Below are 26,315 nucleotides of genomic sequence, written 5' to 3'. Positions count from 1 at the left end.
GTGGGTGGAGATAGAATTATAGCCACACCACTGAACATGGATAAACTTCCTAATGAATATGAACTTGTTCTTGTTATGAATTTGCTTAATTTAGAAATACACGGTCACCCATGAAGATGGAATGAAACATTTTTTTAACCTCTTTCCATGAAATGATTGTGACAATGTGATTTATTATTCATGGATAAGGTGTATATCTTTTCAAAACTTTTTAATCAATCTCTGCCAAACATATCACAATGAAAATGAAACCACAATTAACTGAGGATTGTGTCTGAAAACAGAATTATTCCAATTTTATGGGCGACCGTGTATGTAATATAGAAGATGAACAATGTCTTAAAACCCCCCAAATCTTTGAGCACCGAAATAATAAAAAGTGACTTTATGCTTCATAAAAATCTTCATTCCCTGACAGACGTAAGCCTGGAGGGGATCATGCGTTCAGTTGTGTGTCTGTCTGTCTGTTTGCAGCTACTTTCGTATACTACCGGAACCAGCAGCTTTAAATCTTTTTGTGGACTTTATGAATGTATGCTGAAGGACCTCTCATGGTTGAGGGGATTTTTTTTTTAAAGACTTTTTTATGTTGTCATTGACTGCTGACTCAACACACCTTTTAACCAGCTGATAAGGGCCACAAAACATATCAGAATCTCAGAATGCTTTGATTTACTCAAATTTGGCACAAATGTCCACTTAAACTTAAGGATGAAGTGACTCGATTTTGGAGCTCACAGCTCACATTTGTAAATGTGATATCTCAGGACATTTCTTCAAATTTTGCACAAAAACCCCCCACCAAATTGGACTCATAGATGAACTGAGCAGGTTTTGGTTAAAGGTCAGGGTCACTGTGATATCACAAGATTTATTTATGCTATCACTCAAGAAGAATTAGCTAATTAAACTTTACATAAAATGTCCAGTAGGATGACATAATGAAGTGATGCCATTTTATAACTAAAAGGTCAACTTCACTGTGACATTTGAATGTTTTTTGGAGCATTTTAATATAGAATACTTCAATAAAACCCTTTAAATCCTAAATTTTAATATTATGCATTGACGTATGTCCATACTAATGAAATAAATTGCTAAAAAGTGCAAAAAATCACAAAAAAATTGAAAAAATAAAAAATGTTTCTTTTTTTCTCTCTAAATACAGAAATGTCATAGCTGTATCCCTCAAAAGTGTAAATGGGAAAAAAATCCAAACCAAAGGAAATTTATTTTGAGTGTGTTCATAACTTACTGTTTGAGATACACTATTTTTTTATAAACTAAAACAAAAATGAAATGCACATTGTGCACAATTTGCAAAATCACAGCATGTACTTGTAAATAAACTATTTATAATTAGTTCAATCAAATCTTTCAGTGTAAATGGAGTGAGTGGGCTGTGCGTGTCTTGGTGTTTTTGTGAAAGAGCAAGAGATAAAACAAGAGTGAAAGCGAAAGTGCGACTCCGCGCTAAGAGACATCTTTCCCGCGGAAAAACTACATCTCCTGGTGTAACTATCGTGCTAGTTACACATAAAAAAAAACATGCGACATTTCATGCTCACAACCTGATGATGAATTTCCCAGCAAAGGAAGTGCTGTGAATACCCGCGGAGCACAGTCTGAATTATAAGGTTTTTTTGTGTTGTTTTTACTGGATTTTTACAAACCCATATTTGGTTGAAATTCTACCGGCATTAAACAATAGATATGCAAATGAGATCACGGACGGCCCCGTCGGTTTTAAAGGCTCTCAGGCACTCAGGAACAGAAGAGGAAGACATCTTGTTGGATCCTAAATTGGTGAGACAAAATTTGGATGCCCACCTTGAAACTGTGATTGCAAAGACCTTCTGAACTGCTTGGTACAAGATGTGTGTAGATCCAATTTTTTAAATTTGAAACTTCTTAGAAGCACCATTCAAATTTGAAGCACTGTCTACAGTCAGTAGAACGGAGCATGAGATGGACCGGTGGTTTGGTGCAGCGTCAGCAGTAATGCGAGCGTTGTACCGGACCGTTGTGGTAAAGAAGGAGCTGAGCAGGAAGGCAAAGCTCTCGATTTACCGGTCCATCTATGGTCCAACCCTCACCTATGGTCACAAGCTTTGGGTAGTGACCGAAAGAACGAGATCGCGGATACAAGTGGCTGAAATGAGTTTCCTCCGTAAGGTGGCTGGGCTCAGCCTTAGAGATAGTGTAGAAGAGGTCTAGGGCCTCAACAGATGCGCTGGATATAGCAGGCGAACACTTTGGTAGTGTGACTTTGGTCGCAGAGCTTTAGGTTTATGTGGCTTTAATTGAAGAAAGTGTGCTTCTGAAACACAATAACAGTACAATATACATTATTTACCGAATGGTTTCATGCAAGGCATATGAATGAAAACACACACATTAAACTAATGTGACATGTAGGGCAGACAACTAAAAAATGCGTTCCAAGTAAGTAAGTAACTCCTTTACATCATAACCCAGATTATTAACAAGGAGAAATATAAACCGCACAAACAACGCCAAATGTGGAGTACATGTCTAGCCTAGCTCGTACATGCTAGCTTACATTGCTAATGTAGCACATTCACTTTCGCTAATTTGCTGTTACAGAAACTCCAGTAGATACAGATAAACAGTGAACTGTAGCACTCAAATTGAGTAGGTAAACAGAAAAACTCACATTCGTCAATCACACACACTCCCCCAAACAGGAGAGAGCCACACAGCTCCACACCTTCTCAGCAGACTGACTGATCAGACTCTACAGTCCGGACACCTCTTAAAGGGCCGGTAACAGCACACACTCAATACATTAACACCTCTGACCTAGGACTTTCCTACAGATAGGGTGAGGAGCTCAGACATCCAGAGGGAGCTCGGAGTAGAGCCGCTGCTCCTTCGCGTCGAAAGGAGCCAGCTGAGGTGGTTTGGGCATCTGGTAAGGATTCCTCCCGGGCGCCTCCCGTTAGAGGTGTTCAGGGCACGTCCAACTGGTAGGAGGCCCCGGGGAAGACCCAGAACACGATGGAGGGATTATATCTCTCACCTGGCCTGGGAACGCCTCGGGGTCCCCCTGGAGGAGCTGGACGTTGTGGCTAGGGAGACAGGCATCTGGAATGCCCTGCTTAGCCTGCTGTCCCCGCGACCCGGCCCCGGATAAGCGGAGGAAAATGGATCGATGTCTAGAGTCATGGTTGCATGAGTCTGCACAGACATGGATGTAAATCTGCCTGGTTGGTGGAGGCATACATACATGTGAAGCAATTGTTTTTGTTTGTAGCCTATGGTAGTTTGAAATAATGGAAGAAGATCAAAAGTGATAAAGAATGGTATGTTATTATAAATATTTTCATCATTAAATTAACAGAGCAATTATTTGATGGTGATCCACTGTATGCTATGACTGGAATTTAAACTTTTCATTATTATTATTATTATTATTATTATTATTATTATTATATTGTTACGGACGAATAGAGTTGATTAAAAGGTGTCAGAGTTGTGTGTCTGTTTACTTCTATTCCTCACAATGTGGGGATAAATGTCTTTTATAGAGTCACAATGGGGGGACTCACTTCCCATTTGGGGACACAAAGCTGGTCTGCCAAAGATAAACCATGACAAAGTGTGCACATGTGTGTATGTGTATACATTTGTGAACAACTAGAGCTTTTGACATCAAATGTTTTGCCCAACTAAACACCCAGTGTGTGACATTGCATGCCAAATATTTGAGTTATTTCATCATGTTGGTTATTTATTGCAAAAACAGAAGTCAATGTCATGGCAGACGATGGACTGAGATGTGTTATCTGTGTACTCAGGCACAGAGTCCTCTCTCTCTTTCTCTCTCTCTCTCTTTCTCACACACACACACGCACACACACACACATAGAGTGAGTGAGAGTTCACAAGCTCCTTCCCTATGCACATGTCCCATCATCTTGCCAAGATGCCAGCAAACAAACCTGTTTACTGACATGAAACACCACAAAATGTCTTTTTTCAGACATTGTGGACATCCTTTTTTATTCATCAGCACATGACAACCTGAATATTGCACTGGCGGAAATGCATGATGTTTTTCAAAGGGGCTCAGAAAAGCAGTCATTATATTTCCTCTTAGTGCAAAGATGCAGAACGACATAGATAGGGAAAGAAAAGAGGAGCTAGAGCCCTTTTGGGAATGTTAAACAATTCAGTAAATCAGGCATTAAGAACAGCAGAGCAGGTCAAAATATTTCTTTGCTTGCCTCTGTTCCAGTTTCAAAGGGATGTGAACATCCACCCACTGACATTGAAGGGTTACAATACAACTTTTTTTTAATACTCATTATATTGTGATTGGTGAAGCGCACTGTGGTTCCACCATCTGTTCGCCCTCTGATGAATATTAGTGAGCTATGAAATGCTAAAACAGGTCAGGATATATAAAGCCTTAATGGATGGTGATCACGTCAGTCATGTGCCACAAAAACAAACTTGTACATTACATAGATTGACTTACTTTTCACTGAATTATGTGCATGCATATAAAACAACCACTTGCGAGTTTGATTCCGAGGGAGGGCACATTATTAAAGCATGGCAAGGCCCATTAGGAAATGATGTACCAAATGTCATGAGTGCTATCCGTGGTACTTATCTTTGTGCTTTCCCCTGGGCAAACACAAGCACTCTCTCAGAATCACGCCAGAGTCCTTGCTGTTCCTGCCAGCAGGTAACATGGTAGCACCACACCCAGTCACCACACTAACTCTGGTTAACAGCATCATCCTGTATAAACACTATTAAATCTCTGCTGTCCCCACAGAGCCATTTGCATGAAAAATACTGCTTGCAAAACCCTGTCTGTGTAAACAAAAGACTGTTTAGTGATTTACTGGTGGCAAACTAAAATGTGGGCCAAATATATTAACTAATTTTAATAATTGTTTAGCAATATCTAGTTACCAAGGACCTTACCAGGTTATTTTACTTAGTCTGTCTCATTTACAGTTCAATTAAGCACTTTAAATACAGTTTAAGCTCAGTTACTATGGCACATATGGTGGGAACCTATTTGCTTTGTGGAACAAAATCAACTGAAAATGAGTCAGACTAACTGAAATAAGCTTGGCTTATTATCTGGCTTTGTGGTACAACCCCTTGGATGAACAGCAACACAATAGACAGAGCTTATGGTTTTGTAATAGGCAAAATATACAGAGGAGACAAAGTAATGTAAGCACTTTAAAGCCCGACCGATATAGTGGTTGACCAATGTTAATTGTATTTTTGATAAAGCACTTCAGCACTTGACAGACACTACTTGTGTTTAGTCAGCTATTCATTTTTTATATTTATTGTTCTTATTTTCTCAGTTTTCAATTCTAGAATCGCTCGCTCATGAAGTTGGAATAAAACTACTTTTTACCTCTTTTCATGAAATGATTGTGACAATGGGATTTATTCTTGACGGATAACAAATTGACAATATTGGCCACCATATTGGTTGTCTGTGAATTTGGTATTGGTCTCAAAAATGCTATATTATTTAGGCTAAACACTATAAATAAAATTACTTATGCTCATTTTCAATCACAATACCAAACACTGCTACAGTGGTTAGACTAAGTTTAATGCTAATCGTCAGCTACAATTAGGTCTGACATTAATCACCTTGAATTTTGAGTGTTTGAAGCTTTGCAGGGGCCAAATCATCTGGAAAGGGGCATCAATTAAAAGATCAAAATGACTTGATATGTCAAGGAAACCACACTTGAAAACCACGAAAACATCATTTGTAGTCGAGAGTGCATTGCCATCAGTACATTTCTAAGTATTAAATTATTAGATTAAATTCATTATGACCCATTTTTAATCCCAAAACAATGCACTGATTTTGCCTTCATCTTTCTGACAAAAGCAACCACAATGTTAGGTAATAACTGATACTGTAACTACATTTAAAAATTTAATTGGATTTTTCTGTGTGGGGGGTTAAGAAGTGAATTAAAAACAAAAAAAGTGCAGCTGCCAAATTAAATTTTGTCTCTTTAGAATTTTATATCAACCCCCTGTAGATATATTACCAATTTGTGCAATGGGGCTGCAAATAGAATTCTTACCTAATTCAGACTGCGTTTTGTTTGACATTTAAATTCTTCACATGTTCAGCGCCCCCATCAGGTCAAATAGAGTGAAGAATTTAACTTGATTTCAATGATCAGATGAATTCAAATATTAAACACGAGCAAATCAGTATCATGTTTATTTATTTGTTTATTTTTATTTGTGCTTTGACTGGCAGGATCACTTCTCTTCCCTTGCTCTCTTAGGCAGTAGAGCCAATGCAGGACTCTCATACAGGGCTCACTGCTCCAGCATGTGCCTCTGATCCCACCATATCCATGACGACTCGTGTCCGAGTTTACACAGTGGCGCGCATCCTGCTTACCGGTGCGTGGAGCCACAAGCGTGCATGGCTGCGAGAGATGTGCTGAGTGTAGGCTTCAGTGCGTGCTGCCGTGCACCATGCATCCCAAAGGCACTGCATTGGCTCAGTGTATTAAGCCACGCTTCTCTCATATTTTCTTTCGTTAGAGGCCCGAGTGCTTGGAGATCGATGTGTGAGCAACTGTTGGTGAAGGGATGCATTTATAGCACGGAGCCACCTCCTTTGTGTGGAGAGAGAGAGAGCGATAGTGGAGAGAGAAGGGAGCACATTCAGCACCATGGACAGAGTCAGAGAGAGGGGGTGACTGAATTTACACACTTCAGCACCTTGGACAGAGCCACCAACTCATAGTGAGGGTGTTATTCTTCCCTTTTTTGGAAGGAGTGAGCAAACGGTGAATCTGTTCTGTTCCCTCCGCGTTCCCGTGGGACCCGCCTGACAGTACTCATAAAAAACTACAAGAACAGTTTTATCTCCCTTGTTGGGTATCTGCCTCACGTGCAAGTTCACACCCATGCACGACGGGTGATGTCACTGTGCAATACCACATTTTTTTGCAGATAAAATACGACTACATCTAACTCATATGCATTCCACTTTGTGCAGCTGTTTGATTCATAAATATATGCTCTCTCTACTTTACTCTCAAGAAGTTACATAAGAGCTGTCCAGTCCAGACTTGAGCTGGGAGTCCCCGAGCAGCAGCGGGGTTAAGTGCCTTGCTCAGGGACAGCCAGATAACTTGGCTGACGGGTGTTTAAAGAGAGACAACCCCACCCACATTATCCACCTTCCCCTTCGCGGATTCGAACCACCAACTTTCCAACCACGGGAAGAAAACACGCTGACACCGGGTGTGTAAAGAAACCAGGGAGACCCCTATGTGCCCCTGTGTAGTCTCGGTTCTCCTTTAAATCTTCCTCCGTGGCTGGGGTACTACATCTGCCACTACCATCAGCAAAGCGGCAGCGCTGCTTCTTGATGTTGTGGTCGGGAATACGCATGCGCCCGGCATTGGAATTACTGCACTGGCAAGAATAAGTTGGACCTCGTCTGTCTTGACTAAAAAGAAAAAAATACACATAAGTATGGCAGTGTTCAGAAGAAGAAGAATGAGGTGTTTTTGCGTCTGGTTGTTCCCATTCGTAGTGACCGCGGTGTGCGCCCAAAGGTAAGTGAGAGGGGTCGGAGGAAGCTCCACTCATTTTTTTCTAAGTGACTGTGTTACAGACGGCATGGAAACATACTTGGACACTTTATGGACCAAGAATGTCTCGTATTTAAATCTGCTGTGCACCTTTTTGTCTCTTTTTTCCCTCCATAGTGCCGGTGTCAATGACCCAAGCAATATGTCTCTGGTTAAAGAAACGGTGGATAGACTGTTGAAAGGTTATGATATACGATTGAGGCCAGATTTCGGAGGTAAATGAACTCGTATTATCACCAACTCTGTTCGAGTTTGCGCCTTGTCAGCTCGTATAATAGTACAGTGTTTAAAAGGCAACTATGATTAGCGATACACTCAATTATCTTGGCAAATTTCGGAAAGTAAGAGACATTTCTTATCGGCTCCTGCCACAGTCTATAGCATTTTATATGATACAATCGAGTGTCAAAACAACCCAGAGTGGCGACATGATGAGAACACTAGTGATGTGGCTGAAGGATGAACGTGGCCGATAAAAAACACCAGCTCATTTATTTGAATGAAAAATCACTACAATGATAAAAGGTGGCTGTCAACTCCCAGTCTGTTAGAATTTAAACAATTAGTTTCCCATTCTTGTTTATATTCATGTCCCCCAAATCAGTGTTCACTGCGACGCAAACATGTTTAGGGTGATTTAATGTCAACAACTTTTATGGGAATTTCTAGCACTTTCACGGCAGCTCAGCACGTCTGATCCCACCCCGAAATGAACACTGTAAACTGTTATCCGGCTGACAACAGCTAAGTGTTAATCTGTGTTTTCATCACGCACATTATACAATATGTCACAGGTTTGCACCTGATGTACAATGTGTGTTGCTTACGGTTGTTTTGATCTGTCCTATAGGTGCTCCGGTTGGAGTGGGGATGAATATAGATATAGCCAGCATAGACATGGTATCAGAAGTCAATATGGTAAGTAGGCCATTATCGCCTCTGCTTTGATTTGACAATGTGTGTCCATTCTGGACTAATGATCCCTTGCTAAGCGTTAACCTACCAGGGGAAATACCCCTCCCAAAGCACCCGGGAAACCCCCTCTTAATACAGCTCTGTGTAAATGTTTCCACCCATCACTGGGATCGACTTGTGGGTTTCAAAACTTAAAGGCTCGTTTTGTTTGAGGGTTGGTTGCATGAATTCAATCTCTTTGGGGTTTAAAAATTGATTGACAAAGGTGGTCGCTTTGTTGTTGCTCTTGGAAGCAGATATGCTGATCAGGCACAAAGCCAAGCATCATTAACTTCACAAAATCAATGATTTGGGTGGGGAATAAAAGTTCAATCCAATCACCATTTGGCAAAGTTAGCCCAAGGCTAAACTCTGGTAATATATCACAATGACACATATATGTTGCTGAATGAGAAATGTTTTATATAGCCTGTTATGGCTGGTTTATGACTAAGAACAGTGACAGTAGAAGAACTTGAGAGCTGTGGATATGAGAAGTGGAGATTAAGTTTTGCTTCATACAAGTGCACCTCCTAGTGATGAGATGTTAGAACTGCACGTCAGTTTTTCAGAGAAACTCAAGCCTGTATTTTATCATCATGGAAGGTCACTCTTGACAGTCATGATACAGTTGACAAGGTGAGCAAAAAATTGATATTTATGGTAATATGTATGGGTTTAATAGGTCTACTGTCATCTGCTTTTATTTTACAACAATTGTCTCTTTCTGTGGTCGACCTCCATACTGTTTTTATTTACAACTTCATTTACATTTTGCAGCCCGCTGTTGCAGGTGTTTTGGTGTTTTCTAGCTGTAATATGAGTCATGTTGTGTTCTCACAGAACAGTTACATGCTGGAATATGTTTGGCAGCAGCACCCAAAGGCTGTTGCTCATGTTGTTGTCTTTGTGCTCTTATACACTATGCTGATGTGTAGAGATGAGACGAGGGAACAGATGATGTCTATTTGCATGTATTTACCCAGAAGACCTGCATACACACACACACACACACACACACACACACACACACACACACACACACACACACACACCTCTCCACAGTGGCCTTGAATCCGTAATTAAAGGCTTGTTTTCCCTGTGTAACCGATGCAAGAGGTTGAAAGCTACAGTGTTTTGTGCATGTGTGTGCATGTGAAAGAGTGCCTGCAAGTGCAGTGTGTGTATTGTAAGTGTGTATATGGGAAGCATTTCCAGGAATCAAATACTAAAGTATTATGTAAGATGTTCTTTGTGTCTACATCCATAATCATCTAATGCATAAGAGACATTTCATCCAATTTATAAATAGCTTTTTCTGCCGAAAGGAAGATAATGATTTTATTATGTCAATGGAAGATAGAAATGTAACATTTTGGAGTATTTGTTCCTTTTATATAGCAGGGAGCAGAATGGAGTCCAACAGAGAATGAGGAAAGGTAGTGTTGCAACTATCCAATATCCTGTAGTAGATGTCCTACAACTGAGCTGACAGGACACTCCAAAGTTTGTTGTGTTTACTATTTTCTCCACTGCTACAAACTCCTCTGGGCTACAACATTCAGGGAAAAAAAGTAGAGCATATCCCAGCTTCATTACTCCTACCCAGAAGTGCGTCAGGGCCGGGGCTTATATTCACACACACCCACACACATGGCCAAACAAAAAAAAATCCCACTCTCCATCCAAATATACAAAGCCAATGCCGCGAAGCTTCTTTGATCATCCCATTCCTTTGTCAGCTTTGGCCCACTAAACACCCTCTAATGTGAAAGGGGAGTCATTACCACCTGACCCATTGGAGTCTCATGAAAAGAAGAGGCCACATGTGTGCGTAATGGTTTCGGCATCTTTGATCTGCTCCCCTTCCTATAAATGTAACCACTTTTCAGGATAGCAGCTGGTGTAGAAGCACTTTCCTTTCTTCCATTTCCTCTCCCCCATCTGGCTCTCTGTCTGCCACTTATTTTGGTGCAGGGATAGAACCACCCTGTGTACTTTCTTTAGAGAGCAGATGAGAAACAGGCTGGAGGATAATGGAGAGATGTCACTGAGGGATGTATCCAACAGTGTTCTATTAGCCATTATGGCAGAGCGGGACACCCATGCTTTGGTGCGTATTAACAATATATTCTTCTATCTCCCGCCACTTCTCTCTGTTGAAGACCTGCCATTAAAAGCAGAGACATGAACAGGTGATAACATTGTGTTTATATTTGATTTTTCCAGAGGGGCCATTAAAAATAAGGAACTGCAAAGAGGGTTTGCTCCTAAACCGTCTGTTTTAGCACTTTGTTACCAATGTCACAGAGCAGAAACCTATTTAGAAACAACACAGGCCTCTAGCTCACTTTAGATGAGTCACGAAGCCTTCAAGCGTGAGTGGCCCAGAGGACATGAAGTCCTCTCCAGTTTTTGTCACGTAAGCAGTTCTGATGTCCAAACCTGGACTTTAGCATGTTGTAGGGCTTTACACAGAACACCATCCTACCTTTTCTTAGTTAATTTCTTAAAACTCACCTACCTGAGCAGGGGTAGGGTTAGGGAGAAAGAAAAAAAACGACCTAAAGGTTTTAACAAAAGATATAAGGCCAAAATGTATGCATGAGACTTCATTTGAAAGGTAATATATTGTAGTTACTGCAAAAGTACTTCAGATCTGTAAAATCACATAAGTTAAAAGTTAATTATACATTATTTTGGAATGTCCCTAGTGCTACCCCTACCTGCAAGTGGGTAAGTGGGTTTTATGGGGTTAAAGACAAGCCTCTAAAATATAGCAGAAACCGGTTACTGTTTAATGGCTCCTTTAAGTCTGTAAGGCTTTAGAACATTATGCTATGAGTATATGAAGGCCATTATCATTAGGTGCTAAATTGTACCATTTTATACCACTCAATGTATAGAAATGTTCAAGGATCAATCCAAAATATCACATTAAGAGACAACGAACTTGAGGAACACCACAGAGAAATCCATACTATCAAAAACTTTTGATATTTTGGAGATTTCTGCAAGAATTGCATTTTTTGGTGATTGGATGGTGAGCACTTCTGTTTAGGAATGTGAGTGACCCTTATTGTCAACATACCTAGGAAAGCCACACATTCTCTGAATACACCACGCCTCTAGGTGTTGGTTGTGAAGTTGCAGGAGGCCACAACAGGTCATTTTATAGTTTGGTCAAGTTTAAAATAGTCTCACTGCAATGAAATGGCTTTCCAGCAAAACCCAGTTCATTCCATTCCAAGACTGTTTAGGGACCCCAGGTATGCAGACATATTTAGATAAAATATGTGAAAATAACACATTTGTACTGCATGAGAAAATGCATGGTTTCTGACCCAAACTGCATGCATGTTAAGGAGAGACTCATGGTTATCTGTAGAACCCATTTTCATTCAGATATATTGAGGTCAGAGGCACAAAAATGTCAGTTTCCCCTCACTAAAATTTTGCCTGAGCAACTTAATTTGAAAAGTAAACTCTATTTTACTATTTTCTGCAAATGTGCTTGTTAAGCACATGGTTAAAACACAACCAAAACTATATCAGTTCAAACAAAAAGTTATTTAAGTTAAAAAGTTATTTTGGTCCATCCCTTACCCCACCAGTAGGCTGATGGGCTGTCTGAGGTGAAAAAACATCCACCTGATAACTATTTAAATGTTCAACCGTTAAACTGTGCACCGATAGTTGGCTTCACTGAGTCATATACCATGCAGAAAACTACATTACATGTCACTTAGGCCCGGAGCCAGACATGGAATGAGGAGGCTGTGGCTGGTGTTCATTACATACCCATGAAAGGTCACTTGTTCCTGGGTGTCAGGGCCAAAGTCCCAAGCCTTGGAGGGAGAAACGGGATAGGATATGATTGTGTAAGACCTAGGAGTCAGATTTTTCACCTCTGTATGTATGTGACAGAGTGAGAGAGCGAGAGACAGAGATATATAGGAGAGAGAGAGAGAGCTCTGACATTAACAAGTCACCATGTGGAGAGCCAGAAGCAGTGCTGGTGTTGGAGAGAAGGTCATGTACCTAGTGCTGCTGAGGGTTCATTCTGCATGACTCAGAGCTGGACATACACAGAGGGACATGCACTGAATACAAATGCCATGTTAGACATTCAACCCAAGGCAAGTGGCGTGGCAAGCCTTAATTCCCGCGCATGCCAAAGTAGAATGGAAACTACGTAGAGTAGGCATGTAGTGGAATTGGTTGAATTCTTCTTTTCATCCTCCCAGCCATTCTTTTGTGCACTTTCTCCACAGCCGTTTAAGTCTCAATATTTGCTTTTGGTTGAGCTTCTGAGCACTTGAATCTTAAGCCAACAATTTTCACAGGGGAAGAAATACTCCTGTCTGAGGATGAACTAAAGTACTCATCCTCCTCCAAAAGGCAGAAATACCATTATTGATGCGCATAAAGGTCAAGAGGAGCTTATTGATTGTTGGAGGAGGACTGTGAAATTCAGAGCCCCCCATTTTTGTACCCAGTTATTTCCACATTTCAGCAGGAGACGTCTCTGGGGGGATGTCTACTATATGCATCAAGATTGCACTAAAATCTAGGCCTATATCATACAAACGGTAACGCTATAATGGATGTTGGCTGAAAGGGAAGAGATCATTGCTTGATATTTAATAATAAAAGGGGAAGAAAGATTGTGGAAGCACTTATGTGGTATTGCATAATATCTCATCCGGACCTGAGAGCTTTAAAATTATATTAAGTCTGCATCAGTTGTGTCCCGATCTATTTCACAGCAGCCTTCAATAGTCTATTGCTGATGTGGGCAGAATTGTAAATTGATGAGGAGTAGAAATCATCCAAAATAGTAAGTCAATATGATTTAAATTGCTTTTAAACATTTTACGCCCAGTTCTTAAAGGCAATGGCGAGGCAAACCTCACCTTCATCAGCTCATTGTACTGGTAATGATAACTTAACCATCATTGTCTATTTTGTCACACACAAAATAGAGTTTTCCCAGGCCGCGCTTCACCAAAATTATGCAGAAGGGTTGATCACTGCAGTCTTTGTCAGAACTCAAATTATCCACAAACTGCTGCTCCATGATGGTTGCATAGTAACTAATGAGAGTGTCGAGGCAATGTGTGAAGATTCACAGACTGAAACGCATTCCAATTGTCGGGAGAAATAAATACACTCCAACTTTTTTTTGTCCTCTTGTAAAATGAACTGTCAAACGATTAAAATGATCTTCACACTTTATTTAAAAGTCATAAAAGTTAATGAGCAAAACGGGATTGACCGTAGTCCCCAGATGTAATTCTGGGTGATAAAGCATTTACTAGACAAGTGCAGTTTAAGATATTATTGTAATCCAGCAAGCTGTAGATGGTTGGTTTGAGAATTGTGAAACACAAATAAATATAAACAAAGAAATGCAAAATAATAGTGTTTACTCTGGAAATTGGCAGTACTTAATCATACCAATCCAACTGCTGCATTAAAAGTTTTGGAGTGAGTCTTCTTGTGTCTTATTTCTTTTCCACAGTCTATATTAAGTCTGCTGCCATATAGGGCAGACATGGACATACTTGTACACTTAGCATGTCCCTAGTGAGGGTGTAAACTCTCTCTCTGTCTCTTATGTATGTACATACACACATTCTCAAATCCTAATCCCTCGCCATTCTCCAGTCATGCTTCCTGGTACGTTGACGTAGCCCGCAGAAAAGTAGCTGTTCAAATTACGTAACAGACAGAGCAGAGACAAACTGAACCAGGGTTCAGCAAGGATTCGCCCTGGTGTTGTAATGGAGAGAGCTGGAGCGAACATAATGTATGGAGAAAGCCAGGCTCTAATGACAATGGTATTGATTTATTTTCACTGCTTAGGATAGATGATACATCAGTCTGACTTAAAATACAACCTGGACTCCTCTCTGGGCTCCTGTTCCAAGACAATTTCATTAAAAAATTGTCTTGAATGGAATTTGAAAGGATACCAGTTTACTTATGGTGCAGCTCACAAAGGAAAGGACCTCCATTGCATATTAAATAACTGCATGTGGAAAGTTAAAGTTATGAGATAAGAAAACAATGAACAATTTAGACATTAAGAAAACAATTGCCTTTTTAGGATTTGATGACTGGTTAGCAGTGTCAACTTGATATAATTACTGTACTGATTCTGCTGTTACAAGGATATAAAACAGTTGGAGTGTCTCAATTAAAAGATACACTTAACTGTTTAGCAGTTATTTGGAGAGTGGATGCAAGCATAAATACTCATAACTTTTACCATGTTGACAAAACCTTTACATTTTAATGCATAATGACGAATGACATGTACTGGAATTAATCAAGTCCTGTAGTCTTTAGTTGCTAAATCCTTCTTTATGTTCACCAGTGAGTCACTAACTGTATCTGTTTGCAGTTCGGTGCTGGGCCGTGGAATCCTGGGGGGTTATCAGAGCTTTTTTATAGCTGTGCTCTGCTGCTTGAAACATGGTGAGACTGTGAGGCCATTAAACCAAAATAACAAGCTAAAAATGCTTAAAGTCTTTGTTTAGCTGAGGGAAAGCAGAATAAGGTGAAAAGAAGGTACTTCATGTTTATTTCTTCTGTTTCATTTAAATGCGTTAACTCAATGTGTTTTTTCAAATGCTTGTGGCTGACTTTCAGAAATAATTTTTTCCATTGGAATCTGTTCTGATATGTTCATAAACCTCCTTAAAATATTCATATGAACTGACTTCAGCTGTACCAGTGTTTAAGTTTAACGAGTGACCCTTTTAACTGGTTGCCTGTAGTAACTTACATCAATTAATGATTGGCGCTGATAACAAACATTTTTGAGTATAATTGTAAAGCAGAAGCCTTTTACAGGGACACCTACATGTTCTGTTCATATTTTCAACAGCTGCCATCACTACGAGAAACCTTGCAGATCATAGACTATATAAAATAATGACAGATTTAGCTGAGTCACCAGTTATCGTGGTCACTCAATAAACTTACGGATGCACTGTTAACGGTTGCAAACTTTAATGATCCTTTTGTTCACGTTCATTAGATGCTAAATGTTGCACTCCACGAATGCACTTTTTTTGCATGTTCATGCACGACACTGCTTTGCAGCACCTTTCATATAACATATAGATACTTAAACTATTGTTAAGAGAGAAATGTTGATAGTACTAACTACTTAAATACACTTAGTCCATTCTGAATACATTGGAAACAGTGAAGGTAGCACTATGAACTGGTTATTTGCCTGTATTCAGCAAGTCCCACTTAACCACTGTGTATACTATATAGGTCATGTGGTTATGCTGTATGGTGATTCCACCTCTTTTTCTTTATTATAAATTAATGAAATTCTCCCAGTGTGATTCGCTCCCTTTAACTCACTGCCCAATTCACAGATATGATTAATGCAGTATCTCCATGTCCAGTTGCCCTGAAGATCAGCAGAACAAATCTTAGGTCATACAGCAATTATCTTGGAGCTGATGGATTGTGTTGACTCATACAATTAGTTGGGAACATTTATTATTTTTATTATCTATTTTAGGGCTTTATTTTTTAGGCATTAATGCCTGACGCCCCTTAGGTGGCAAAATATTGTCAGGCCACGTACTGTGTAATTTCATGTTCAGTTTTACAACCCTTTCATTAAACCACTTCTTTTCCACGTGGGTTTCTCTTTCCCACCTGAAGAGACTGGCAACAGCCTGCTACACCTATCAACAGATTCAGCAAAAAAAAGAAGAAAAACATGAAACATACAAAAAGGCTGTATACATTACATAGGAATACAGAATGTACAGCAAGCCTGTGCAGAGGGAAGTCACAAGGGATGCTGGAGTGAGCAAAGCAGAAGTGGATGAATGGTGTGAGTGGAGTGCTGAAACAACCCATGCTCCAACCTGCATTATTCATGCTGGTAGGTTTAGATACACGTGCCTCCCTATAGAGTTTTAGTAATCCATTTAGATTACACTGTGTGCCACATGAATGCAGTGAAAGGACAGCTATTAAGTAGGTTGTTTGTATACTGAAAAGAGGATTTTTATGGTGCCAGTGACAGTATATAACATATGGGTAGGTGTTTACTCATTAGCAGAACCAATTAACTCAATGTAAATGATGATGAAGGTGGTGGCTGTGATGATGACGGTGATCATGATGATGAGGAAAGAAGCAGAAGCTTTTTTCTCCACTTTAAATGAAACACGAGGATCAAAAGAAAAACAAATACAAGAACAACTATTTATAAAAACAGCAACAAAGTGTCATTTTATAGCTCCCCTCATCTGAGAGGAACTGCACATCACACATTAGATCAGTGTGATCACCTCTCTCCGCCACTGGAATGCTGATAAGTTCAGATAATGACATCCATTGCTGTTAGCGTGGGCCCCAGCCATAACACTTGGCATTTTGTTGTGTATTTCACAGCATTTTATAAATTTACTAGTGACCTCGATGTGAGTTCAAGATATAAAAATGGTAATGTTCAAGAATAAGGTACAAGAGTGTAATAATGGTGTTTCAGCCTGAGTCAGACTACTTTTGTAAAGTGTTATTATCGAACAACACTAGGCAAGGTTAGCTTTGCTAGACTGGAAGCTGCCTGTTGGTAATACTTTATATCCTGGAGCCATTACATGGGAGCACTATGCAAATCCCTGGCTGTTCTCATGAACAATTAATAATTATTTCTACGAAAAGTAATCCTCTGACACTTTAAGGGTAGGATGGGAGGGGGTTAGCACAAACCCTGGACTTGGATGTTCTACATCACTGATTCGTTTCGTTTCGTTTCGTTTCGTTTCGTTTCGTTTCGTTTCGTTTCGTTTCGTATCTGTTTATTTCGGTCAATACATGTCATCAAAACAAACCAGAAAAAACAAAAACAAAACATTGATCAAAGTAAACAACATGTAAACAGAGAGAGAAAATTGATAATAGACATTTGGACCGAAAAGGCGTAGGCTGAAGCATAGCTTATTACGCCTACCCTGTTACAACTCAAGTAAATTTAAAATTTAGAAATGTACAATCTGTTATTTATCAACAAAAGAAATAAGCAGTCACAAAAGAGAGAAAAGAAAGAAGCTTATTACTCATTACTCTAACTTATATAAATTAATCATCCTATTTTTAAGTAATTTTTTGAATAAGTTAATGGTATTGCAAGTTTTCAAGTCTTTCTCCAATTTGTTCCATAAATTAACAGCTGTTACCGTGGTGCATCGTGATTTGGTGTTGGTTCTGGTTTTTAACTTTTTAAATATACACTCCCCTCTGAAATTGTAATGGCTTTGTCTTAGATTGAACATTTTCTGAATACAGCCAGGCAGCATGTTGTTGTTAATTTTGAACATCAACTGTGCTGTTTTGAAATCCGCCAGTTCATTGAATTTGAGTTCATTTAAATTAATAAATAATTGATTGGTTGGATGCTTATAATTGACTTTGTTTATAAGTCTCATTGCTTTTTTTTGAAGTAGAAAAATTGGTTTGGTGATTGACTTAAATGTGTGTCCCCACACTTCTATACAATAGGTTATATATGGTTTTATTAGGGATTGATACAACATTTTTAATGAGTTTGTTGTTAAGATATTTTTACATTTATATAGAATTGCCATAGTTTTTGATATTTTATTCTTTAAGACGTTGATATGTGGCTTCCAGCACAGTTTATGGTCAATAACCACTCCAAGGAACTTATTATCATAAACTCTTTCCACTTCCACATTCCACATCACTGATGTAACTGTGTCCAGTAGTTAAGTACTAAAGTAGTTATTTTAAGCTAACCTGTTTTTTTCCTTACAAGTGCAGTATGTGATTTTGGAGTCTCATTCCCAGCTCATCAAATATAGATGCTTTGGGTGGGCGTACCATCCCAAAACGTCGGTATTTGAAGGCCTGATAATGAGACTGACCAATCAATGACCTTTCTCCGGAATCACATACTGCACCTTTAAGTTGCTGCCTAAACTTAACCAATTTGTTTTGCTGCCTAAATTTTACCACATTGTTTTGCTACCTAAACTTAACCAAGTTATTTTGCTACCTAAACTTAACTAAGTTGTTTTGCTGCCTAAACCGTACCAAGTTGTTTTGCTACCTAAACTTAACTAAGTTATTTTGTTGCCAAAACTTAACCACGTTGTTTTGCTACCTAAACTTAACCATGTTGTTTTGCTACCTAAACTTAACTAAGTTATTTTGCTGCCGAAACTTAACCAAGTTATTTTGCTACCTAAACTTAACCAAGTTATTTTGCTACCTAAACTTAACTAAGTTGTTTTGCTGCCTAAACTGTACCAAGTTGTTTTGCTACCTAAACTTAACTAAGTTATTTTGCTACCTAAACTTAACCACGTTGTTTTGCTACCTAAACTTAACCACGTTGTTTTGCTGCCTAAACTTAACCATGTTGTTTTGCTACCTAAACTTAACCATGTTGTTTTGCTACCTAAACTTAACCAAGTTAGTTTACTGCCCAAAACTTAACCATGTTTTATGCTACCTAAACCTAACTTAATTCAGTGGATGGCCAAAACAGACACAGCACTTTTAGAGAAACAGTAAACCCATGATTTTGTTATTTTCCTGAAAAATGTCCAAAACATGAACACTGTAGATTAACAATAGCATTATCCTTTAAGATCCATTGCAATAAACTAGCCTATTTTTTCTGAAATCATAACTATCAGCCCGGAATTACCAATAAGTTAGCATTCATGTCTTTCTAAAGCAAAAAAGTGATAGTAAAGTAGTGCCAAAACTAGTGATCCTGACACAAATGCAGTACAAAAATCAACACACAGAGATTACAGAAATTACTTAGTCAAAGCTAACAGTTGGAAGCAAAGTCATAGAGAAATGGCAAACAAATCCAAAATAGTGTGGGTGATAGGCAGTAAACTAAAAGGCAGGCAGATGGCATATATATAAACAGGTACAGGCAGGGAAAACAAAACAGTAAGCAACCAGACAACATAGACATCTGGCAGAGGCTAACTGTGAGCTATCCTCTATATATACTGGAGTAAAATTCAGATGAGGTGCTACTAGGTGAGCAGGTGACTGGGTTAGGTGTAGAGCAGGAAGGAGAATACTCAAGAGCAACAGCTGGTGGGCAGTTGAGGAATAACGCATCTGAAGAGGTTAGAAAAATTCAGAAAACAGTGAACAGTGAGGAGGAACTAGAGGCGGAGGAGGGAGGAGAGGTAGACGGAGCAGCTGTCACCATGACAAGATTACCTCAGGTTTTTGTGCAGTCAAAATCTCATAAGCTGTGTGTACAAAGATGTCTGGCAAAATGGTGAGTGAAGCTTTAGGCAGCCATTAATTCTGTTCTCACTGCAGATATATCTTTAAATCTCATCAGTAGTCTGTACAACAGGTTTCTGCAGTTGCCCAAACTTTGGCTTTTCATTTGGTGAATACTCTTCAAATGTAATTTTCCTCCATTTTCCAGCAAATTGTGCAGCCTTACCACACTCTTTTTCTTTTCATTTCATTTCCCAGGATTGTCCACATTCTGTGCTTTGCTTCCCCAACTCTTTTTCTCAAACTCTTTATCTATCTTGATGTATTTTTTATGATCATCTCACGAGTACCACAGCTTCGACCAGAAACTTTGGTTATGAGTGAAATTTCTACTTGGCTAGTTGAGTGATTGCCAAAAAATATGATACATATGTTCATATTCCCCACAGGATTAATTGTAATCACTTACTGAATCCTTTCACTTTACATTTATCTACATCATCAAGGTAAAATGTCACATTGTTCAGTACTTTGGTGTACCATTAAATACCTGAAAAACTAGTGACATTCCCATCAATCTGAGATAAATTTTGTGTTTCGTGCTATTGTTAGTATCCTAACACAATTAACTAGCATGGTGACAACAAGTCTTCTTAACTATACCACCACATGTATTTTGTTGCTTCCCTCAAATACGACCCGCAAAACATTTCCAAAATTAGAGCCCCTGCTAGTCACTGGAGAACATGCCCTTATATCTAAACATACAAATTGCTGTTTAGCGTCTCATTAATGCTGTAAAATGTTAATAGTTTGGTTGGATTGAGGCAAACAAAACTACTTGCTTAAGATTAGAAAAAAATATGTTAAGGTGTAGCAAAAGATACTTGAAAAAGTAAAATATATGGACGTAATTACCATAAGTGTAGTTACGTAGGTGACAGAAAGTGCTATGTAGCTACACACAAGCTGTTCACAGAAGGTAGGTTGCATTAATAGGTTGAATTACAATGTTGAATGTTGGTTTCACACAGGACACAAACTCTCCTGGGTCAATGTCCTGTGTCTGTTTGAACTCTAATAGATGGACTTTGTTGTTCTGTATACTCTGTATCCTTGCTATCCCTTTTGCTTTCATACTCCAAACACTTCCTCCTTAGTGTTCTTCATACATACCAGGCCTACTAGAGAGCACTGCTCACTACAAATGTACTTATTGGGCATTTTAAGCTCCTATACAAACAGCACAGGGGGTCGTTTCTTGGGAGAGGACAGTCTAGATGGTTAGAGCATGGTGAACATTACCTGCTAGCATGTTATTGTCATTTCACGTAGCATGGCTTCATTGAGCACCCATGTGGTAAATGGACTGCACTTATATAGCGCTTTGCTAGTCTTTGTGACCACTCAAAGTGATTTATACTGCACACAGCGCTCATTTACACACACATTCAAACTGGTGGCCAATGCTACCCTAAATGGTGCCATCATGAATTCTTTCACACACCGATGAATACATTTACATTGTACCTCCGTTATCTTTTGCAAAATAAGCTCTCTGGAACGTTCTCATGCTAAGAACCCTGTGGCAACACTTTATATATGTGATGTAATTCTTTATGTGGTCAATTAGGATCTTTCAAAAACCATATTCCTGATGTTTCTCTCTTGTTACTCAACTCAAATTTGGATATCTTTTGGGCATAATATGCTACATCCATTTTTTGATAAATGAAGTGACATGCACCAATTGCAGTACACACAAACACACATTCACGCACACGTCATAAAGGGACAAAGATGTACTGCTTTAGTCGTTATTAATGTTACAGACACTGTTTAATGTACAATTAATAACACAGCTCTAAATGTCAGAGGAAGGAAGGCGTGTAATCAATTCCCCCAGGTTAAACAATCTCACTAGTTAGGCATCTGATTCACTGTTGCCTCTGACAGTGAATGATGGGGTGGATGTTTAGCCATCAGACATGCAGCTGTAGGTCTAACTGTTAAACAGCAGCATGTTGTTTTCTTGTCGGTGGGCAGAGCGTGGGGAATTGACAGCATATTGCAATTGCGCCTTTCGCTCATTGAAGGGCAATAATATCCACACCTGTACAGTGTCAAGCTGATGTTTCTCTCCTCTGTTACATTCACTCATCGCTCAGTTTCTCACTCACTGGCTGGCCTCTCTCTCTCTCTCTCTCTCTCTCTCTCTCTCTTATGTGTTCCCCTTGCCTGTTTGATAATGACACAAGGCTGAGGCCTTGCTGCAGGGGGATTAGAGACAGAGTTACAAATCGAAGTGGGTTAATCGGCTGGCCCACCATTTCAGGAGGCATCTCTCACTAGACTGGCCCCTCTGCTCTGTTTGTTTGTGTGCTATTGCTCACACTCACCAGCTCAAAGGTTTGGCTTAGTTGCTGTGGTGAACACAATACCAGTCACACTAAATCAACTTCACTTAAACATGTGCATGATGGACATCATCTTGAACCAGCTAACAGCATGTAATTGCCTATCCTAGTCTTGCCTTACCCATATTAGCTTAAATCAAAGGCTTAATGTTTATGTAAACATCAGTTGTGTAACGCTGATGTGGTTAGATATACCTATCTAGTGATCAACATCAAATATCACTGATGCAAAGTTAAAATACTGATGCAAATCATCATCTTCAAGATATGCTTTTAATTTGAAATTATAACTTTTTATGCAATTTTTTTTAAGAAAAGGAATACACTTTTTTTATTTGGAAGAGCTCAGCAATATAATTGTCAAATCGTATTTTAGTTGTTTTTTGTGAATTGAATACATGTTACTGATTGTGTTAAATGGGCGTGTCATATCATCTCATATCGATCACAGACTTTATGATATCAGCAATATTGTATCATTGCACTTAGGTTTAATTGGTGACTCTGAATTGCCCGTAGGAGTGAATGAGAGCGTGATTGTCTGTCTCTATGTGTCAGCCCTGCGATAGCCTGGCGACCTGCCTCTCGCCCAATGTCAGCTGGGATCGCCTCCAGCCCCCCATGACTGGCGTGCAGATAAGCAGTTAAGGATAAAAGAACCACTAGAACAGCCTGCTAAGTTCAGAAAATAACATTCCATAACCGTAATACAGCTTTAAACCTGGTCTCCCCACAAATACGTAAATAAAAGGCTTTTGTACATACAGCAAAATTTTAAGTTTTACGACTCATCTGCCACAAACCACTTTTGGCGTAAACATACGGTTTGTGATTTTTCACGAAATTTACGTTGTTTTGTTTTTTTGCGTTTTTAAATTCTTTTTTACATAATTTACTGGTTGTTTTTTTTAAACGTTTTTTACGTTGTTGTTTTTTTAACGTAATTTACATTGTTTTTTAAAAACGTTTTTTAAGTGTTTTTTTGGGGGTTTTTTTACGTTTTTTACGTCACCCTCCTAACTACTTCAAGTATTTACGTATCATATGTGTTGTTATGGTTGATATTGGCAAATGGTCTATCCTGTCCTTTAGGTTGGAGATCTTGTTGTTAAAACCAGGAAACAACAACACTTTATGTATTACGATATCCAAAATCTAAGACAATATCTTAGATTCAATATCACAAAATAAATATAATACCAATATTTTACCCAGCTTGATGTTAAATAGTGCTAAGTGTTGGCCCTTTCATCCATATAGCTGATATGGCTCAGGGCCAAGTGCTTATTTATGTATTAAAAGTGGTACATTATCTCTGACACATAGATTGCTGTGCACACATTTCTTCAAGGATTCGAAATGGAGAGTACAGTATGTCTTTGTGTCATTGCAGATGTGTGCCATTGGAGAATGAAAAACGAAACGTGTATCAATTGTAGTCAACCCGCCCAATAGTTTACAGAGTTCACTCGTGGATGTATGAATAAGTGTAACAGAAAGGACATGTTGTAGAGAGAGATCGGTGAGTGTCATTGACAGATGAATGAACACAGTCTTGGATAAAAAGATAAATAAGTGGTTGACTTAATTCCTTTTGAACCTTAGCATTAATTGAGTCACTATTGAATTTAGCTACAATGATCTGTTTCTCATAAACTCCAACGCACACATAGTTTCCAGCACAAACATTTTACGACTCCTGCCTCGACTGTGTAAGCACCCGCTCTGTGTTGTGTTGAGGGGATAACACTCATCATTGTGTGGGACCTATTTTTAGATTGTTAATCAAGGTAACATGTTCAGACTGACACACTCAGTATGATATCCCATAAAGTGTGAGTAGAGTGAGATTGCTTCATTTCAGCTCATCCACCCATAGTGACCTAACAGAGGTCAAAATCATGTGTGCGTGACTCAAATGTGTGACTGTGCGTGCAAGTTTGTGTATGTGGTTTAGGGTTTGTTGTCAAACAAGCCCAGGGTGTACTGTGGCATAGTGCAGCAACTCCCAGTATCCATATGTGTTTATTTTGTTTATTTCACACAAAATAAGAAAAAAAATATTCCAGAAGACATTCTGAACTGTGCCTAAATAATGGTTGTATAACCACAAAATTAGGCCATATTGCATTTTTTTTTTTCAAAACTGGAGGTTGTGATGGAAAGAAGCCCAGATGAAAGGCTGGTTTCAACTGATTATTATAATAAATGAGAAGATGATCACAAAATAAATGTGACATAATAACTCATGCAGTCATATTGCATAATCAAAGTGAAAGGATGCAGGTTGTACATGTAATAGAAGAAGGCCCTGATGATAACAAGTGGATTTGAAGTGTTTTGACACAAATAAAAAAAGACAAGCTTTGTCATTTTGCATGTACTTTTAGAAGGTCCCTGTCTGTCTGCCTTCAAGAAATCCAAAATGCCGGGCTTCAATCTAGGATAATGAGGGGGAAATTGCACACATTTTATACTACACTGCACAACAACTATAAACCTCCATGTTTTTTTTAAACTTGTAGTTGTTGTTTTTTCCTGCAGTATGTCTGTCTCCATTGTGGCACATCCTCACTGTGAAAAATCATACATATTAAGGTACTAGCAGTTCCTGTTTGCACTGTGCAGACAACAATCAGTTACATTTTGGAATCTGATGATTATGAGACAAAATATAGCACCTGAGAAGCACCTTTTTATATGATTTTTCAGTTGATTCATGGACATTTAACCTCAGCCTGTCCATGTCTCAATCTTGAATTCAATTATATTTCTGTTCTCATACGGAATGGTAAGTTCTAGCTAGGCCAACATGGGTAATTGCTCCATTTGGTCTCAGCTGGGAGAACTCTACTTGGTTACTTTCGACCCTCTCTGTGATTATACATTTTGTGTTTCAATATAGTTTATTATATTAGAAACGTCCAGTCATTGACTTATCTTTCTGTTTCCTTTGTCAGACAATGCTACGAGTAATAAACAATAATTTGATCAATGCTACTCGTTCACTCAGGCTAATAATAATGTTTGGTCTCCTGTATTTAGACTCTTTATCGAATCACTGCTTCATACACATGCAGTCAGCAACAGCAGAAACATTTGTCATAGGCTACACCTGATTTGGTTGTCAGGCTAGAAATGTGATGAACTGCATGCCATATATATTGAAATAATACAGTATGTACAAAGAAAAAATGGTGCATCTCGAAAGGTCTTTGTATTTGATATGTGTGAGATAAATGTGTTTTTGAGTCACATTTATTGATGTGTGTGTTCTTACAAGCTGCTTACATTTACTCACATTGTTATACGGTTGTGTGTTGTCATCAAAGCTTTATAATTGGTCTTGTGGGGCATTATGGTGTGGCTCATGTCTCGCACTATCAAACAGATTTCACAGTTCGTGGATACTGACAGTTTTCTATGGAGCCTAGGACTAGATTCGGCGTTATCACAGCTTGTCAAAATATAAGAAGTTGATAATGGCCAAACAGGAGAAACAGCACATGTGGATTGGTTTTCACAGCAGCTGAACATGTCACTGAGAGCTGATAATGGGGTAGTGTGGAAAGGGATAATGCAGTAGTTGTTGTGTGAGTGATAACTTTGACATCATTCACTTTCTTCAGTTGTCTGCATTATTACTTTACACATTACTAGTTACACATTACAATAAGAATAATTATATACTAACCAGTAATGAGTAGTGTAACAAATAACAAATAAGATTTCAGTAATAATATTACAGTTACTCCCAAATTAAACTACTTACTGGTTACAACCTTACTTTGGTTTACATTTGAGTTAATAACACATCTGAAGAGCAATGACTGTTGGCAAGAAGTAATAAGTCAAGCAAAAATACTTTTGAAAAGAGTAATGAGGAATTACTTACATTAACACTTACATAACCTAGGTCAATGGTTTAGTAGCCTAAATTCACAGAAAATGCAGCCTTTTTTACAACTGCGGACCGTACGTGTGTGCTATTTTTAGAATGCGTCGTTGTACCACAAGCCGCGCCGCGATACGT

At 38.9% G+C, this 26,315-nt stretch overlaps 1 protein-coding gene across 1 annotated transcript in view; it reads left to right on the top strand.

The window, feature by feature from the left end:
- The first annotated feature begins 7,220 nt into the window (after positions 1-7,220).
- The window catches only part of LOC131986614 (gamma-aminobutyric acid receptor subunit beta-2), an 87,558-nt gene continuing 68,463 nt past the window's right edge, over positions 7,221-26,315 (top strand). Inside the window, exons 1-3 of the mRNA XM_059351656.1 lie at positions 7,221-7,607; positions 7,761-7,858; positions 8,494-8,561. Coding sequence (XP_059207639.1) covers positions 7,525-7,607; positions 7,761-7,858; positions 8,494-8,561 — 249 coding nt within the window. The 5' untranslated portion in view covers positions 7,221-7,524. The remainder of the gene's footprint in view (positions 7,608-7,760; positions 7,859-8,493; positions 8,562-26,315) is intronic.

Source organism: Centropristis striata, chromosome 15 (assembly GCF_030273125.1).
Source record: "Centropristis striata isolate RG_2023a ecotype Rhode Island chromosome 15, C.striata_1.0, whole genome shotgun sequence".
NCBI lineage: Eukaryota > Metazoa > Chordata > Actinopteri > Perciformes > Serranidae > Centropristis > Centropristis striata.
Note: the sequence above shows the minus strand (reverse complement) of the source record. Positions and strands in the feature narration are given on the sequence as shown.